The 20,124-nt window shown below is 42.3% G+C and overlaps 2 protein-coding genes across 3 annotated transcripts in view; both read right to left on the bottom strand.

Moving 5' to 3' along the window:
• Positions 1-20,124, bottom strand: part of LOC121921817 — a 194,093-nt gene that overhangs the window by 61,343 nt on the left and 112,626 nt on the right. The window lies entirely within an intron of this gene.
• On the bottom strand, positions 7,508-18,241 carry LOC121921865 (zinc finger and SCAN domain-containing protein 2-like). 2 transcript variants are annotated; one of them, XM_042450522.1, is made up of 4 exons: positions 18,162-18,241; positions 15,163-15,876; positions 13,897-14,023; positions 7,508-13,080 (listed from the first exon to the last, which is right to left on the bottom strand). In XM_042450522.1, exons 2-4 carry the CDS (start codon positions 15,862-15,864, stop codon positions 11,801-11,803), a joined length of 2,109 nt encoding a protein of 702 aa, XP_042306456.1. In that variant the 5' UTR covers positions 15,865-15,876; positions 18,162-18,241; the 3' UTR covers positions 7,508-11,800. The 2 variants fall into 2 exon arrangements, with proteins under 2 accessions (XP_042306456.1, XP_042306455.1); XM_042450521.1 differs by lacking the exon at positions 18,162-18,241 and adding an exon at positions 17,136-17,225.

The following is a 20,124-nucleotide window of genomic DNA, read 5'->3' on the forward strand; positions in this document are numbered from 1 at the left end:
GCTCCATATTCAGCAGAATACGCCTCCAAGACGTCTTCCCCTGCCCGTCTGTATCCCGCCTTTATTGCATTTTTATATTCTGGCAGATATTTTCTTTCAGCAACCAGGGCCTGCCAAAGACGTGTCTAATCAGGATTTCTCAGAGGCTGCAATGAAGGGCCAGTTTTCTCTGCAACTGAAGGATGGGGAGGAAGAAAATCATGAAAAACTAGATCATTGCTGGGCAAGGATCTTGATCTAGGATGTTGTGAGGAAATTTCTATAGATTTCCAGCATATGTTTAGTTAGATTTTGACGCCACATTTTGGGCAAAGAGACCCCAAAACCACTCACAAAAGTATACAAATATGACATCTGTGAAGTACAGTACAATAAAATAGAACTTGAAGAATCAGAGAAACAATGTGGCTATAACTATTTGATTTTTTTTTAATAGCTAAGTTTTCTTTTTCTGGTCTTTTTCTGGTCTTATTGGATTGTCTCATACAAAAAGACCAAAAAATGTGCCCATAATAGTTTAAGACATATCATGAGACAACATGACTTATTAGAAAAGATGATAATGCTTGGTAAATGGAAGGCAGTAGTGTTATCCCAGGATCCAGCCCTCAGTCATCCCTCTGTGACTCTTGAAAGGCTCAGCATGGGAGAAGCCAGGGGCACTTAGCCAAGGTCGCTTAAGATTCGAATCCGTATACTAGTGGTTAGCTGGACTTGGAGATTGTTTACATGCAGCAGACAAAGGGAATTTTCTTCTGGGAAGTAAACTCTTTTTGTCTGAGGGCTTTCATGGGGATTGTCTGGAGGTTTGTGCACATCGCACCCTATTCTTCTCCGCTGGGAAAGTCACTTAAGCCTTTTAACTCCTTAAACACTGCCCTCAGGACCCATTTCTTGCTATATATACATGTGCCCAGACAATAACAAATTGATCTAGTTTGAAGTCGGACAGAACCTCTGTTCGATCTCACCTAAGTACAAATTCAAGAATTCCATAGTATTGAGCCATGGAATTTAAATTTGTGTCAAACTCTTTTATTTCTGAAAGATAATGAGTTTTCTTTCTGAATATATGACTGCTTATGTGGTTCCCAAATGTTGGTCTTCCAGATCTTTTGGACTTCAGCTCCCAGAATTTTTGGCTCCTGGAATTTCTGCCAAGCTGGCTGGGGCTTCTGGGAGTTGGGTTACAAACACGTGGAGGACCAAGTTTGAAACCACAGGAATACTTCAGTTAACAAAGTAGATATGTGCCTGAGCATTACTTCTTTAACAGCAAATTTGATACCAGTGAAAAATGTAACATGAAAAGAATAGGAATAGATTCCTGTGCCACAGAAAAGAAGAGCAATTCAACATGTTTCAGGAAAGATTTAATTCAGAACTAACAGTGTGCACGTGTGAAATGAAACAACCAGGTCAGATAAGCCTTGCATTAATTGATAAAACTATTTTAAGCCTTCTAGATAGGGAAAAAAGCCACACTCGTAAATGCTCAGACTGTGAGAAAACATTTAATCAGAAAGGAGATCTAATAATAATAAAATAATAATAATAAAATGTATTTATATCCCGCCTCTCTACAAAATGCAATCGGGGCGGCTATCTAGTTATACACAAGAGAAATCACACTGGGCAAAAACCATATGAATGTTTTGAATGTAGAAAAAGCTTTAACATTAGCTATCAGTTCATAAACCATAAGGGGAGAAACCTTACACCTGCTCAGATTGTGGACAAAGCTTTAATTGGAAATCCAACCTTTTTACAGACCGAAGAATTCACACTGGAGCAAAACCTTATGAATGTTCCATTTGTAGGAAATGTTTTAGTGAGAAATCTTCCTTCACAAAACACTTGAGCACTCAGGCAGGCGACAAGCCATACAAATGCTCTGACTGTGGGTAGAGCTTGAATTTGAAATCAAACCTTATCACACACCAGAGAACCCATACTGGATAGAAACCATATACATGTCCTGAGTGTGGCAAAAGCTGGAGTCACAGATCCACCCTTACTAAGCCCATGAAAACCCATACAGGAGAAAAACCATACCAGTGCTACGACTGAGGGAAAAGTTTTATTTCTAGCTCTGGAGTTTATCACACAAGGGAAATCCCACGCAGAAATGGCGGTTTAAATTAGAAAAAAACTGCAAAAGTGGGTTGATTTTTACACGACATCCCTGTTAAAGTGGTGTTGACCCAAATGGAAAGTAGGCAGATAGTAGACAAAAGCTGCTCCTTTTTCACTTTTGGAAAATCCAGAAAGTAAAAAAGGAGTGGCTTTTGTCAACTTTCTGTTTGAGTTAACACCAGTTTAACAATAGCATGTGTAAAAATCAACCTGCTTTTGCAGGTTTTTTCCAGCTTTTAAATCCCATTTTTGCATGAGATTTCCCCCATGTGATAAACTCCTCTGACCGCAGAAAAGATGAAAGGATTCACACAAAGAAGAAAGCATATAAACACGGGAGAAAATGTCCATTAATCCATTTATTCCTATAAAACAAACAAACAAAAAATGTGAATGTGAACTGAAAAGAAGCTTACATCCAAAAGAGCTTGGTTGGAAGCCTTAGAAAAGTTTAAATAGCATGAATATATTTAGCTGGAACTGAACCTTTAAAAACCAAACAAAACATCATAGGAGTTTATCACACTGGGGCTAATTTTGGTATTAAAGAGAGATTAAAGCGCATTTAAAGCATCCTGCAAATGAAGCGGAAATGAGGAGCAACTGTGCGAAAGATTATCACACTCAATTGTGCAAATAAAGTGATATAAGAAATGCATTGTCATTGAAATCCTGAACGTAAAAAGATGTGCATTAATGCTTCTTTGTGACCACTTTAATGGTGAGTTTTGTGGGACGTTGTGTAAAATTGTTATGTGCAATTACGTGATTTCCCCGAAATATTCACAGGATAAACTACCGATCTCCTTCATATTATAAACTCCTTAGACAGATTTTTGAAACATCTGGCAGGCAGGCAAGTTCTTGCTGGTGTGAAGCATAAGAACAATCCGTGTGGTTACTGAAAATGTGGTGGCTGATCTTTACGTTCCAGCCTTTCAACTTAGGTACTCTGGAAAAACCCAATGGACACTGGAGTCTGGCTAAATTGGTTGGAGATGGTGGGCACTGTAGTGCAAAACATTTGGAAGGATCCCAATAGGAGGATCCATTCTCAAAAGTAGAGTAGTATCCCTAACTGCTCTAAAAAAAGTAATGTCCCAGGGAGTAGCAGCAGGTAATAACACAACTTTCTCTGTACTTCCTCACAATCCAGCAACCACATCAACGTTGGTATTGTTAGCCAATCCATAATCTCAAGATTTTATAGCCACCTCGGTTTCCTGGCCTGTTTCATCCAGAAGGAACAGAGGGCCACATTGGTTTTTCACCCTCCTTCCAGCCTAGAAGCTGAGGCCCATAGGTGTGAAGGCTCACTTTACACAACTTTCACACATGCATATACACACCCCTTTCTTGAAGGGAACCATGTAAGAAAGTACACTCGTCCCTCCACATTTGTGGCTTTGACTTTTGCGGATTTGATTATTCACGGATTTTATTAATATGTTCTCTCTAGGAATATCTAGGTCCTCCAGCACAACCCTGTGACTTGAAGGCACGCAATAATAAAGAGTGAATGCTTTTCAACATCACACTTTCTCTAATGCTAGAAATTTGGAGACTGAAGGAACATTTCCAATGGGGGCAGAATTCTGACTTGGATGAGCAATGCCTTCCTGTTGCCCATCCTGTAGCTAAATCGCTAATACATATCAGTCAGAATAGACCATATTAGCCTAGACAGACCATGCTAGGCTGCTTTTGATGTTTCCATGTTCTATCATTGACATGTGAATCCTTCTGATCAACTTATGAAGCAACCTGATGCACTGGTTCATTACAGCCAGAAGACTGATGTTGGCTCCCTGAGATGTGAAGGCAGCGAAGGCTGAAGAGCTTGTGAAATACAAATCCCAGGATTTCATAGGATAGAGCAACAGCACATAAAGTTTGAATCCCAACTCAGCCATGGTAATGGCAAACTCCTCCTAACATGGGAGAAGAATTTACCAGAAGCTACCTTCCCTCTTTGACCAAATATTGGCCTCTGTGGCTGTCCAGATATTGTTGAACTGTAGCTCCCATGACCATTGGCTAAGCTGGCTAGAGTTGGTGAGGTTTGCAGTCCATGAATATCAGGAGGCACATATGTCCCCCAACTCTGAAAGGAAATTGTTGTTGTTGTTGCTTTGTGTCTTCAAGTCATTTCCAGCTTGTGGTGACTGTTATCATGGGGCTTTATTGGCCAGATTAGTTCAGAGGGGATTTGCCATTGACTTCTTCTGAAGCTGAGAGAGTATGACTTGACCATGGTCACCCAGTGGTTTCTATGCTGAATGAGGATTCAAACCCTCATCTCCAGAAGGGACAGCAATAGGATGGCCTGGATCCTCTTTTATAGAGGACAGTCCTCTGTTCAGAGGCTGCCAGAGGAGGCCCAAGAGCTCTGAATTCTACTGCAGAAATGAAGAAAACTTGAAGTAACCAGAAGTGAATTTTCTGTTTGTAAGGACTGAAGACTCCATAGTCGTAGTGCAAAGCATATTTATGGGCTCCAGCTTTGTTCTTGTTCTGTTTGTCTCTAGGGATTTTATCACATGGGAAAAATAAGAGGATTTAAACATCAGTTATCTTGGGAAAATTGCACAATCACAATTAACATTTTCACACGACGTCGCAGTTAAATTGCCATTATTCTGGGAATAAACAGGAAATAAAACAGCAACAAATCATTCAAGGGATTTCCCCATGAATTATTTGTTGCTGTTTATTGCCTATTTATTCCTAGGATATTGGCAATTTAATCATGACGTTGTGTGAAAATGCTAGTGATTGTGCAATTTTCATGGGGAAATCAATGTTTAAACCCCCGATTTCTCCTGTGTGATAAAGTCCTATGTGATAAATTAATCTTGGGGTTCCAGTAGAAACATAGAGGAAGAAAGAAAGTAGCTTCAACAAATTTCAGGTCTGCCAACCCCTGTATTAAACAATCACCCAGCTCAGCCATGAAACCCATGGGGTGACCTTGGACAAGTCACACACTCTCAGCTTCAGAGGAAGGTGATGGCAATTCCCCCCTGAACAAAACATGCCAAGAAACCCCCATGATAGTTTGTTTTAGGGTTGCTATGAGTTAGAAATGACTTGAAGGCACACAATACACATACACACAAGGGTTAGAGACATCACCGAAGTCTCATTGAGCTGTCTTGACTGCCATTTTGGGAGAAAGGCAGGATATAAATCCCATAATTAAATATATAGATGAAAATAAATAGAGGATTGGAGGCCATGAAATTATGTATGCAGAATGCCATGGGCATCCCACAAAGTTTCCTCTCCTCTGCTATGGTGGGCAAACTATCTATCTAGGGGAAATAAATGCTTCCTTGTGAGCTTTTCAAAGTGGGACAACTCTACTCAATCGTCCAGGAGCACCATTGGGATAACTTTACCCGTCTCCTTCTGCAGCTCCATTTTCATTATTTTAAAATTCAGCTTAGTTCAGGTCCAAAAAGAGCTAAGAAGACTCAGCAAAGCAACCTGCACCCATCCCAGCCAGTCAGAAGAGAGGACAGTTGCTCTCCAGTCTAGGTTAGCCTCAACCTTTCAGACCATCCAAAGGAAGAAGTCAAGATGTTCCACCAGGGATAGTTGGACTGTCCAAACCTGGGGTGGGGGCAGTCATGAAGAAACCGATCTGACTGCCTCCCATTCTATGGATTAAAATCCATTTTCTTGTTGAGGTCCATATTGTTGTTGTTGCGTGCCTTCAATCCGTTTCCAACTTATGGCGACCCTAGAACAAACTTATCATTGGGGTTTCTTGGCAAGATTTGTTCAGAGGGGTTTTGCCATTGCCTTACCAAGGCTGGGAGAGAGTGACTTGCCCAAAGCCACCTTAGCTGAAACTTGTGGGAGCCTACAGTTCACTTGTGGCTAGAGCCATCGTGGGTTCAAACGATGCTAAGGTCTTTACACTGGGCTGCAAGTTAGCCACACTCTTGTCCCACATCTTGGAACAGCAGCAGCATCTCCACTCCCTAGGGAGGCCTAGGGAGGTCCATACACACCCCTTTGTGGAGCTAATAAAGGCTGGCGTCCTCTTAGTAGCATATGTAGATCTAAGTCCACCATACTCCTATGTATGTGTTTTTTCGGTTGTTATGGAAGTTGGCATGTTGGCATGTTCTTCCACAATGACCACTGTGGCTTATCATTTAACTGCTCCAGCCCCTCTGATTCATCTATCTCTGGTAGAAAGCATGTGTGTGTATGTGTGTCAAAGAAGCATCTGGCTATGTTTCTTTAGCCAGACGCAAACTGATTACATTGGCCATGTCCACACCGAGGAAAATAAATTTTCCCACCTTGTTCCTGCACTGACCTGTTTAGGTGATGCATAGGACTAAAACAGGTGAAACGCAGGTCCAATTCGTGCTCTAGAGTAATCTTGGGAACTTTGGTCCTCCAGGTATTTTAAACTTCAGTTCCCATAAGCCCTAGCCAGTTTGGCCAATAATCAAGAATGCTGGGAGTTAAAGTCCAAAACATCTGGAAGACCAAATTTTGGGAACCACTGCTCAAGAAACATGTATGCTGCATGCCAGTGATGGGGCAACAGAAGAGTATGGGTAGGAAGAAGCATCCTGGGTTTGGTAAGCCGTTGACCTAGGGCAATATGTAGCCAGTGCTGCCAATATTGGTCTGTTGTGGTTGTGCAGACAGATCATCCTCTGCATGGATCTGGAAGCCCCAAAGGTAAGCTGGGTTTTCCTGACAGTATGGACATAGCCATCATCCACTGAGATCTCTGGAGGATCCTGGAAAATCTCAACAGGTAATGTAATCATTTTACACTTTATTACAAGTGCATAGCCGGGCACTTGTCTGATCTCTGCTTTCCATCAGCCACAGCATGGCTGTGCAGGGACAGGTTTTTTGCAAGTGAGCAGTGAGCCTGGAGGATGTTGAATGGACACATTCAACATAGTTTTACACATGGAACTATTACACTTTGTTGTGCCATGCAAGATTTTGGCCAGTATTTGTATTCCAGTTCTTTTTTTTAATTTAATTCCCAACTCTCCCTCTCCCTTCCTGTTCTCCAGGCAAAATATTCATCCTGCTCCAGGCAGTCCATTCATATCTAAACATTCCCCTTTAACTTCTATTTAGGTTCCATCCACTCTGTAGAAATAATCCAGTTTGACACCACTTTAATTTCCATGCCTAAGTGCTATAGAATTTTGGGATTTGTAGTTTTGTGAGATATTTAGCATTCTCTGTTGGAGAGCTCTGGTGCCTCAACAAAATGCAATTCTCAGAATTCCATAGCACTGAGCCATGGCAGTTAAAGTGGTGTCAAACTGGATTATTTATCCAGTGCAGATGCAGCCTTAGTGTTGCCTTTGTGTATCTTGTGCACATATGTGACCCACATTAGCCCAAAAGACAAAACTGGACATGATTGGAAGTCTTCTGGATTTATTTTTGTTTAATTATTTTGCATAAGCCACCTCTCATTTCAAAAAGGATACTTGCCATGTCTGCAGTATGCCCCATCTTTCTTACATGGAACTGAATTCCTTTACCTATCAGTTTCACAAGCAAACGACACATCTAAGGGTGCATTTACACTGTAGAAATAATACAGTTTGACACCACTTTAACTGCCATGGCTTCCATTGTACAGACTCATTGGACTTGTAGTTTTGTGAGGCACCAGCACATTTTGGCAGAGAAGGCTAAAGCCCTTGTGAATCTACAAATCCCAGGATTCTATAGGATGCAGCTACAACACTTAAAGTGGTGTTAAACTGCATGATTTCTACAGTGTAGATGCCCCCTAAGCTGGGTGATCCCCTTCCCGTATATCCCCTCTGAGAATTAATCACATTGCATCCAGTCTATTTCAAAGCTATTTTTAAATCAACTTTTTTATTTCTATAATAAATCATTTCTTCAAGTCCTCTACTTTCCAATATTCCAACTAATTCCTCATTCTATAAAGAAAAGGCCTTGTGTCTTGGTAGTGTGCCACAACTCAGGGTTCAAGACTCAAACACGTCCTCTTTATAAGAGATGCTCAGGTCAGAGGTAGGCAAAGAGTTGTTGGATTCCAGCTTCCATCAATCCTAGCCAAGCACTGCCTATGGTGAGGGATGCTGGGATATGCAGTCTAACAACATGTGGAGGGCCATACTTTGCCCACTCCTGCTCTAGACTGAATCAGGGACACCCCCAATTCCTCCATGTTCATCCTCATTCAGACTATGTCCAGATTCAGACATAAACAGTAAGTCAACATACAGTTCATTGAACTCGGGTCCATTCCTGTTCCTTTTCAACCTTCTTTGTAACACTAAAACCCAGGAACACTTATTGGGAGTTGAATGGTGGGTGATTGGGACAAATGAAAGGGAAGTATTCCTTTGCAGACTGCATTGTTAAACAGTGGAATTCCCTGCCACAAGAAGTCCACAAGCTGCAAGCTTTGATAGGAAGTAAGCAGATTCATGGAAGAGTAAACTATCAGAGGCAGCCCACACCTGCTATATTCTCCCACCAGTACTAGATGCCTCTGTGGGTAACTGTAGAAGGAATTGGGACTATACGCTTGAACCCAGGGCCTAAATACCTGAAAGGCACCAGTACCGGTCTGATTTTGCAAGCTAAGCAGGGCAGCCCTGGTTAGTACTTGGATAAGAAACTGCCAATGAATACAGTGGACCCTGCACATTCGTTGGGGTTTAGGGGCACAGGACCTGTGTGAAACCTCAAATATTAAAAAAAAAACACCTTTTTAATGTGAGAACAACTCTCTAGGAATTTCTAGGTCCCTCAGTGCAACTCTAGTTGACCATGAAGTTGCACTGGAGGACTTACAAACGCCTAGAAAAGTGTATTCTCAAGAAATTTCTACATCCCCAGCGAAACTCTGTGGCCAACATCTGACAGAAGCTGAACATGAAATTGCGCCGGAGGACATACGAATGCCTAGATAAGCATTCTCTATAAGAATCTCTAGATCCTCTAGTACAACTTTTGGTGGAATTCAGCCACAGAGTCATGCTGGAGGACCTAGAGATTTCTAGAGAAAGCATATTAATCAAATCCGTGAATAACCAAACCCACAAAAGTCAAAGCTGCACATGTGGAGGGCTGATAGCAATAGGGGGTTATTCAGACTGTGAAAATAATCCAGGTTAAACATGGGATAAATCTCTGTTGTTCACATTCATTTCGAATGCATCCAATAAAGTTTTTTTTGTGGGGTGGGCTGCCAAAAAACCCACTTTAACCTGGGATATTCTATCTCACACTTTTTTTCCTCATTTTTAAAAAAGATTCACATTGTCAGCAGTGTGAATAACCAATGCAAACAGACACGGGATAAACCTGGATAAAACGCTGCATGCTAGAATGTATTTCAAATGCAACCGCATCATCAATTCCATCTTTATTCGCAGTGCTGACACGTGTGAGCAACAGAATATGCACAGATGTGGCCCGACAAAAATAAATAAATAGTGTGAACAACAAAACTGGAATGCACGGCTGCATAAATTTGCATAGTCACACTAAAAAAACGACGTCTTAATTGCCCCTAAGAGTTGTGGGCTATATTTCTGCAGAAGGAATTGGCAAAACCACCTCTGACTATTCCTTGCCTAAGAAGACCCTATGAAATTCATGGGGTTGCCATAAGTCGACAGAGGATTTGAAGGCACATACATAAACATATATACTCATCCCATTCCTGATGGGCCTGGAAGTGACACTATGTTACTTTTGGCTGCCATTTTGGCTGATTTTCCCCCTCTTTTTCCAGCGTTTTTTGGTTTTTTTAAAAATATATTGACCCATTTTTTTAGCCAGTTATGGATTGATCTGACCAGCTTTCAGGTGTAATATTTCCAGGGCCAAGCAAGGATTCGAACCCTCTCCAGAGTTACAGATCAGCTTTCAAAGCATTACACCACACCGGTTATGATCAGCTACCACAAACCACAATTAGGAGGCTATAACTTTTTGCTAGATAATGAACTCAAACCCGAACTGTAGCTTATTGTTTGACAGTTTGAACTGTAGCTTATTGTTATCCTAGAGAACAAAGTCTTGTTCCCATAACTGCCCACCCTGAAACAGGAGCTGACAAAAAGGGTGGGTAGGCAGGAAATTTTGAAACAACCAAGAATGGGGAAACAGAGTACGACTTGTTTGTTCCTCTGTGTGCAAATCAAGATGAAAGCAACAGACCACAGCTTACCACAAAGTGCAAGAATGGCCAGTGCAACATATTTAATTTAAGGTATAGGGTGGGAATCATATGGCCCTCCAGAACTTCTTGGTCTGCAACACCAAGCATTGCTCAACACTGGCGATACTGGGTATGACTGCTGCGAGTTGCAGAACAATAACATCCAGAAGGACACACTTTGTCCATGTTTGGTTAAGGGCAGGGATGGGCAAGTGTGGGTGGCCATAGGGCACTGCCATCCCCACAGCTCCCCATGGGGCCACCACCTCCTCATACTCCCCCATAAAAAAATTAAAAATTGACCCAGACTTCCCTCAAATACCTAGGGGCTGTGAGGGGCATTTCTCCCAAGGCTTTGGGCTCTCCAGGTCATTTAAAGCCTGTTGCTGTTGTTGTTGTAGTGTGCCTTCAAGTCGTTTCTGACTTATGGCGACCCTATCACAGGCTTTCCTAGGGCTGAGAGGGTGTGACTTGCCCAAGGTCACTCAGTAGATTTCCATGGCCAAGCAGGGACTCGAACTCCAATCTCCACAGTCCTAGTCCTATACTCAAAACACTTCACCACACTGGGTCTCATTCATTTTAGGCCTAGGAGGATCCTTTTTTAAAGAGGAAGTTACCATAAGACACTTCCTATTCACTTTCTTGTTTAATATTAAGTAAGTTCTCTGCTGGTCCTAAAATGGCCCGGAGATGGTACTAAAATGGAGCTAAAATGCCCCCTTGTCTCCTAGAGAGCCTTTGGGGGCAATATATATGTATATTTAACACACTTTGCTTGGGCCCTAGGGTGGGCTGCATGCATTTGGTTCACCTCTGGTTTAAGGTAAGAAACCGAAAAGGGTCTATAGATTTGGAAAAGACACCAAGGGCCATCCAAGTCATCTCCTTTCCTTGTAGGAATACACAATCAAAGCACTCTTGACAGATGGCCATCCAGCCTCTACTTAAAAACCTCCAAAAGAAGGAGACTTCACCACAAGTACCCAGAACAGAGCAAATAGTTTGTTGCCCAACCTAGGTAGCACCTTCTGGTTTCTTAGATTCTTGAAATAACAAAACAAATTAAAAGAAAAACGGGGCTAGAAAATCCTTGGTCTTATGCACTAGGGCAGCACTGCATTCAGTGGGACTCGATGCCATATAACTGCAATGGAACTGCAGCCATTGGATTCCAGACATTCTTGCCTTCATATCCACCTTGTGGGCTTCTCATAGGCATAAAGGTAGTCACCTTGGTTGCTGAGCCACAGTGCAGAGGTACAGGCTATGCTTTGATTGCAGAGGATCAATTCCAAGAAGCTCAAGATTAGGCTGGGAAATGATCTATTTGAGGTTCTGGAGAGCCCCTAACAGATAGTGTATGGACCTGTAGTCTAACTCTGTGTATGACAGCTTCCTACGTTCCTATGCCGAGCGCTAGTATCTACATTTTTGGGTCTGCATTTCAAGCACTCATGTGGTTGTCTCTCGAGAATGGATTCTCTTGTGTCTCCTCAGGGATGCTTTGTGACCAAAGCTCTGCCCACAATCCGAGCATTCATACGGCTTCTCCCCTGTGTGCACCCTCCGGTGATTGACAAGGTTGGAATTTGTACTGAACTTCTGTCCACAATCTGAGCACTCATAGGGCTTCTCGCCTGTGTGGACCCTCTTGTGGTTGACCAGGTTAGAGCTCGTGCTGAAACCTTTCCCGCACTCAGTGCATTCAAAGGGCTTCTCTCCTGTGTGGGTTCTCTCATGAATGAGAAGTTTGGACCGACTGATAAAGCTCTTCCGGCAATAGGTGCATTTGTGACTTTCTTCCCCAGCTTGGGCTTTCTTCCCCGTGTGCAACCTCTCATGTTTCCGGAGGTAAGAACTGGAAATGAAGCTTTTGCCACACTCGGTGCATTCATATGGCTTCTCCCCAGTATGGGTCCGCCCGTGGATGATCAAGTCTGCTTTCTGGTTGAAGCTCTTGCCACACTCCAGGCACTCATAAGGTTTTTCTCCTGTGTGTGTCCGGATATGTATGACAAGTTGCGGCCTGTGAACAAAGCTCTGTCCGCACTCGGTGCACTTGTATGGCTTCTCTCCCGTATGGACCCGCTTATGAGTGATGAGATTGGAGCTGGAGGTGAAGCTCTTTCCACACATTGGGCATTCGTAAGGTTTCTCTCCTGTGTGGGTCCTCTCATGGACAATAAGGGAAGCTTTGTCACTGAAACTCCGGCCACAGTCAGAACATTTGTAAGGCTTCTCTCCCGTGTGGACTCTTGTGTGCTTCATGAGGTTGCAGTTGGTGCTGAAGCACTTCCCACACTCTGAGCACTTGTATGGTTTCTCGCCAGTGTGGGTCCTCTCGTGGATAATCATGTGTGCGCTGTTGTTGGAGATCTTCCCACAATAGGTGCATGTGTACAGTTTTTGCATCTTCTGGTTCCGAGGGAAGTCAAAGCTAGGACGCAGGACTGTCCCCCAGTTGGAGCTGGTCCTTTTCCGTTTCGCCTTGTGGCTTCCCTCTGAAAAGGGACTCCCTTCTAAACGTTTCTGGTGAATAAAAGCTTGGATCTCTGTCTGGTTCTCCCGACGGATTTCTTGGCTCTGTTCACTTCCTGGAGTCTCTCCCAACCCACAAACTTGGAAAAACTTCCCATTAAGTCTCGCCAATGACAGTCCACTGAGGCCAACATCAGCATGTCTTTCGAACGGGAAGCTCTCTTCCCCGTTTTCGTACCCTCGGCAGTTGCCTGCTGGAAGAAATGGAGAATTTGTTTATGTATATAATTTTGAAAGCTATCTATTTAATGTTTTAAAAGTGTTTTTACTAATTGTTCATCATCATGGGGGTGGGGGGGGAAACAAATCCCATAAACAAACAAACAAAATATCTATATCTAAATTATTTATATCCTGTTTTATACCCACAGATTTCATGGTGGTATACAGTAAAATCAACCTGATCAGTTTGAAACAACAAGAACAATTTTAAAAGATGAAAGGTTAATAAATATTTGAAGTGAAGCCATATTGAAGATAGAACAATCTTGTTTTCAGGTGTTACGGAGTCTAGGATTCAAACTGCAAGAAAGGAGATGCTCTCTAAACATTAGGAGGAATTTCCTGACAGTAAGAGTTATTCCACAGTGGAAAAGACTGCCTGAGAAGGTGGCGGATTCTCCTTTTTTGGAGATATTTAAACAGAAGTTGGATGGCTATCTCTTGACAAAAGAGCTCCAATCTAGCCTTTCTAGGAAAGACCGACTCATATTAAAAAATAGATTTAATTACCCTGTTTGTTAGAAAATTTTCAACTTAGACAAGAATTGTTTGATTTTTAACTAGTCAGTTCCTATTTTTGCTATCCCAGCCCTACTTAAAGATGCTGGGAGTTGGGCTTGGGACCTCCTGAATGCAAAGCTTCCCCTCTATCCCTGAGCTACAGTTCTTCCAGGAGTCCCATTGTCAGGGCAAGAATTTCAAGCAGGAGAAGAAGAAAAAAGAAAAGGAAAAAGATTATTTACCATCCCCAACCCTCCCAGAAACGAATCCATCCACTTGTCCCTTACCCAGAAAACTGGTCTCCCTGTCACTCTCTTCCTCAGCATCTGCTGATATCTGGATGTTCATTTCCTCTGATGGATCCTGCTCCGATTTGGGGGAATTCACAGCCACGTCTTCCATAGGCCACAAAACCTGATAGAGAAATATGGATGGAAAGCAGAACACAAAGACAAGCCTGAGAGACTGAATAGTAGAAATGCTGAGTTAAAAAACAGAAGGAGCATATAGTGGTCTAGAGCCAGTATGGCATAGCATCATAGCCTAATGGTTCTGCAGGTGGAACTATGTTATATCTTTTCTTTAAAACTGGTCCCGGACTAATTGTTTAGCTGCTACAGCGCTCTCCCATGGCCATTCAGTAGCTGGCAGAGAGCAGGGAGGTATTGGACAAAGCATCTGGCTATGACCCTGTAGCCAGAGGCAGGGTCCTCCAGAGGCTCAGCAGATGATGTAAACATTCTGCATCTGACTACGGAACATAGCCAGACACTTCTCCAATCTTACCCCGCTGTTCTCCAGCAGCCACATGGATCGTGTACTGCAGCAGCTAAATAGTCAATCCAGGACATGCTGGATGTTGCAGAGGCTGGAAAAGAGCAGCAACCTCTGCAACAATTAAGAAAAGAAACATGCAGGGGTAATGTAGACTTACACCTACATATGTCACTAGCAGGTTGCTTGTGGCTGCAGTGCTATTATCAATGGGAAAAAATGGTCAGTTTAGGAATTCTCTAGTATTTAGATCTTTAAAACCTTAAAAGGAATAATGAAAATATTATGTATAAAATGACCTTCAGGCTACGTGTATATAGGGTGTATATGAAACATAAATGAATTTCATGTTTCGACTTGGGTCCCATCTCCAAGATAGCTCAAATATTCCAAAATTTAAAAAAATCCCAAATCCAAAACAATTCTGGTCCTGAACATTTCAGATAAGGGAGACTCAACTTGTACTTCCAGTGGAGAATGGGGCCTTTTTATTCTCCTACTATTTCAGACTGGAGAGGGGCCCCAAATAACATAAGGCATAATCTGGCAGAGTGGATCTTGTGTGGTGGAACTGGATGTAGAACCAAACCTTCCCAAGAATTCTTTCAATGATGTATGTTATTGCTGTACATAAACTTTATTGGCTGCACCATTCTCAACACTTTTGCAAATAGATAGAGCCAGTGGTCTCCTTCAGCCCCTGCCCACACAGCCACGCTGCCCATCTCCATTTCTATCACCATCTCTCTTTCAGAGGATGAGAATCAACCTTGCTTTACCTTTCCTTGCAACCCTTCAGCCTCTTGCAGGCGCAGCAAGAAATCCTCCGCCAGGGCCACCGCTTGGGTGCAAGTCTCCGGGCCGCAGTCCTTGATCCAACTCTGCATTTCCTCCGGCAGGATGATCAGGAACTGCTCCAGGATCAGGAGGTCCAAGATCTCCTCCTTGGAGTGTCTCTCTGGCTTCAGCCACCGATGGCAAAGGGTTTCAAGATGGAGGAAGACTTCTCGGGGTCCCTTGGCCTCTTGGTATGAGAACTGCCTGAAATGCTGACGGTCCACTTCCACACTGACCACACCTTCTTCATCCAGAATCTCCTCCTTCACTTTTACTGAGGAAATGGGCTCTTCACAACTCTCACTGAGGGTTTGGTCCACCTGCTCTCTTCTTGGCCACTGGTTGGCAATAGTGGCTCTCTTCAAAGAGGCCTGAGGTTCTTTGGCTCCATCCCTTGATTGGGGAGGACTGGGGAGAGGTGGGTTTTTCCATCGCGGATGAGGTGGCTGCATGGTCTTTAGAAAGTCTTGCCACTGGGCATCCCAGCCCTGTGGCAGGTCCTCCTCTGGCTCCTGCTTAATTTGACGGGAATCTGAGCCTCTCAGAAACTCTTGAATGGTCGTGACTTGGACTGTGTTGGAGCTTTTTCCACCTGCTACTGATCTCTCCATCTCAGCAGGTCGGGTTTCTCCCTGCTCCTCCATTTTTGTTCCTCTCTGCTGGTAGAAAGGTGGACGCTTATTAGCAGAATGAAGAACATCATTACAATATCGAAACATACACACACACTGCACACACACATGCAGTGGGCCCTTGGTATCAGCTGGGATTTAGTTCCAGGACCCCCCGTGGATATCAAAATCCATAGATGCTCAAGTCCCAATTAAATACAATGGCATAGTAAAATGGTGTCCCTTATATAAAATGGCAAAATCAAGGTTTACTTTTTGGAATTCATATTTTTTAAAATATATTTTTTCAAGCCATTGATGGTTGACTTTGTGGGTAAAGAATCCCTGAATATGGGGTGCCGACTGTAATTCTTTTTTCAATTTTTTTTCCAACTGACAGTTAAAAATATGATCTTCATCATCATCATCCCCTAGAGAAAAGCAATTGATCCTACATCCACTGAGGGGATTACTGATAACCAATGCATCTTGAGCAAACTCCACAAGTCTTGCTGTCTCCATTTTGGAATGTCAGTATAATTCTATATCTCAAGGGTCTCAACACCTTGCCAAGGTAATCTTTGGACTTTTCTGTTTCTCAGTCCTCTCTCGTTCCCATGTTTTGTAATGCCCAATATACTAAAGCGGTCTAATGGATGAGAAAGCTTGCCTTTGAACAACATTTTAATGGCCTAATAAAGGTATTCTGCTACTCTCATTTTTTTCTTTTACTCATGTTGTTGCATGCCTTCAAGTCAACTTCGACTTATGGTGACCTTATCCTAGGGTTCTCTTAGCAAGATTTATTCCAAGGAGGTTTTGCCCCTGCCTTCCTCTAAGACCGAAATACCCTGAAGACACCAGATCCTGTCTGATCTTGGAAGCTAAGCAGAATCAGTGCTGGTTAGGACTTGAAAGGGAGACCACCAATAAAAATGAGCTGCTGCTGGCTCTATTTCAGAGAAAAAACTGGCCAATCCATCTCTGAGGATTTCTTGTCCAAGAAAACCCTATAAAATTCATGGAGTCACCATAAGTCGACAGGAGACTTGAAGGCACAGACGCCAAGCTGAGAGAGCGTAAGTTACCCAAAGCCACTTAGTTTGTAGAGCTGTTTGAGGTTTTGAACTCTGGTCTTCCAGAGTCTTGCTCCAACCAGTACACAACACTGGATCTTTGGTATCTTTACTGATAGACCACACTGCTAGGTTGTTCTTCTTTTTAAAGTAAACTCTTCTATTTCCAATATTCATAAGCATATCACAATGGTACCATGTGAGCAGGACTAAGAAGCATGCGCTTACATTTATAGTAGTGCTTTCAGCTTTTATGTTCTGTCCAGGAGAAATTCCAAAATGCCCTCCATTCTGAGCAGGACTAAGAAGCATTAATAGTTTTTAGCTTTTATATTCTGTCCAGGAGGAATCCTCAAATGTCCCTAAGAAGCATTAATAGTAGTTTTTAGTTTTTATATTCTGTCCTGGAGGAATAGTCAAATGTTCTCCATTTTGAGCAGGACTGAGAAGCCGTGCACTTACATTTATAGTTGTGTTTTTAGCTTTTATTTTCTGTCCAGGAGAAATTCCAAAATGCCCTCCATTTTGAGCAGGAATAAGAAGCATTAATAGTAGTGTTTTAAGCTTTTATATTCTGCCTAGGAGGAATCCTCAAATGTCCACCATTCTGAGCAGGACTAAGAGGCATGCACTTAAATTTAGTGCTTTTATTTTCTGTCCAGGAGGAATCCCCAAATGTCCTCCATTTTGAGCAGGGCTAAAAAACATGAACTTACATTTATAGTAGTGTTTTTAGCTTTTATTTTCTGCCCAGGAGGAATCCTCAAATGTCCCCCATTCTGAGCATGCCTAAGAAGCATGCACTTACATAGTAATGTGTTTTTATTTTTCTGCCTAGGAGGAATGCCAAAATGTCCTCCACTCCACTGAACTGCCATTTATAGTAGTGCTTTCAGTTTTGATGTTCTTCTTCTGCCCAGGAGGAATTCCCAAAATGCCCTCCCTTTTGAACAGGGCTAAGAAGCAGGGCATTGACGTTTCTATTGATGAGTGCTTTGCAGTGTCTTGCATTTTTTTCTCCCCTGAATGCCCTGCTTCTTTGGCAGTGACTGGTCCTCCTTTGCAGGGAGGAGGACTTATCTGGTCACCCAGATCATGGCTTTGGGGATGGGATCCTGCCCTGCAAAGCATCTCTCTCCTTCCAGCTCCTGCCTGCCTGCTTGGTCCACCTCTTCCCATGCCCCCCTGGTGCCCTTGTGCCCTGGTCCCCTGGCACTTTGCAAAGCCCCTTGCCTTTGCAAAGAGGAAACTCACCCCAGCTGCAGGCCAAGGTCCCCTTTCTCCCTAGGCTCAGTTGTGGGGCAGGAATCCACCCCCCTCTTTCCATTGTTCAGATTTCCTGCCTCTCTGAGACTCTGAGCTCTGTGCATTAACCACTTGAGCACCAGGAGGCTGGCTGGCATCTGTTTAAAAACCTTCCAGTTTATCCTGGCAATGAACCTTGGCATGGTTTTTAACACCCTTGGCCTGAACTGTAACACCCATTTATGCCTCTGTTATTATTAACTGTGGATGGGAGGGTTTGGGATACAGTACTAGCAAGCAATTATTGTACTTTAGGGATGTTTTAGTGTTAGACACTTTGATCTTCTGGAAAAGTACGATACAAATTATTATTATTATTATTATTATTATATTGATTTGTATCCTGCGCTTTTCCCAGAACTGGGACTCAGAGCAGCTTCACTACATTAAAAAACAACAACAACAAACAGTGCAATTAAAAACACAGACAAAAGTACATTAAAATGGAATTAAATTCTTACAGTATTAAAACAGAGAGTTCTTAAAAGGATAAAACACATTTTGAAATGATAAAACGATTCAAAGGTTTATTGCCGGGATAAACCGGATGGTTTTTAAATAGATGCTGCCCGGCTTAACAAAACCAGCTTCATCGCATTTTTTGGTAACTTAATTCAAATTGACAGTAATTATAATTATTAAGCTTTATTTATATCGTGCTGTAAATTTACACAGCGCTGTACATAGAGTCAATTGAAATAGATAAAGTAAATGCGTGGTTATCTAATCATCAAAATTTAATCATCAAAAACTACCATCACGTTATCTCTGCTTCTTTTTTCCATATGACTAAAGCAAAAAAAGTCGCCATGGTTTTCAAATAAGTCTGTATTGGGTATCCTTTCGACAGATCGGTCGATCCCATCATTTTCTATCCATTTCTCAATACTCAGGCTGTCCTTCCATCACCAATATTTTTAGTATATAATATTTTATATATTTTATAAATATATATTTATATATATATATTACCATTACATCATTTTGAAATAATTTGCCTTCTGATCATTACAGCAAGCAAATGTTAAGCCACACCTTCTCCCATTGGTCCAGGTGAATATCATGTCCCACATTTCTTGCCCATTTCACCACGCATTCTTTAATTTGTTCCTCTTCTGCAGTCAGATTCATTTTATCTATTTTATCAGTGTTTTGTTTGACTTTTTTTGTAAACTAATTTGTTAATAAATTTTATTTAAAATAAAATAAATAAAATAAAAACACTCTTTGCCTGAAGAAGACGTGAAGCTTGGGAAGCTTGTAACATGTATTTTGTGCATTTTGGTTGGCCCCATAAAGGGATCACTGTTGGGAGCTTTTGTGATGCTATTGGCTCTCTTGCTGCCATGTGCCTTCAAGTTGTTTCCAACTTATGGCAACCCTATTCTGGGTTTTTTTGGCAAGGATTTGTTCAGAGGAGGTTTGCCTCTCTGAGGCTGAGAGAGTGTGACCTTCCCAAGGTCATCCAATGGGTTTACATGTTGTTGTTGTTGCTGCATGCCTTCAAGTCATTTCTGACTTAAGGCAACCCTAAAGCAAACCTATCCTGGGGTTTTCTTGGCAAGATTTCTTCACAGGACATTTGCCATTGCCTTCCCCTGAGGCTGAGAGGATGTGACTGGCCCAAGGTCACCCAGTGGGTTTCATGATCAAGCAGAGAATCGAACCCTGGTCTCCAGAGCCATAGCCCAACACTCAAACCGCTATCTCATGATGATTCAACTTGGGTACTTATTTACTTAGTTGCAGGTGCCCCAATATATAGGAAGCAGATTCTTTACATTTAGATTACTGGTTTACATTTCTGGGTGTAAAACAGAGTTTGGAAATTAAAAGTCATAGCTATGTTAGTCTGGAATATCTGTCTGCAAAGGGATATTGTAGCACCTTTGGGGCTAATAATTACTATAAG

The sequence above is a fragment of the Sceloporus undulatus genome, chromosome 2 (assembly GCF_019175285.1).
Source record: "Sceloporus undulatus isolate JIND9_A2432 ecotype Alabama chromosome 2, SceUnd_v1.1, whole genome shotgun sequence".
In the NCBI taxonomy this organism is placed as follows: domain Eukaryota; kingdom Metazoa; phylum Chordata; class Lepidosauria; order Squamata; family Phrynosomatidae; genus Sceloporus; species Sceloporus undulatus.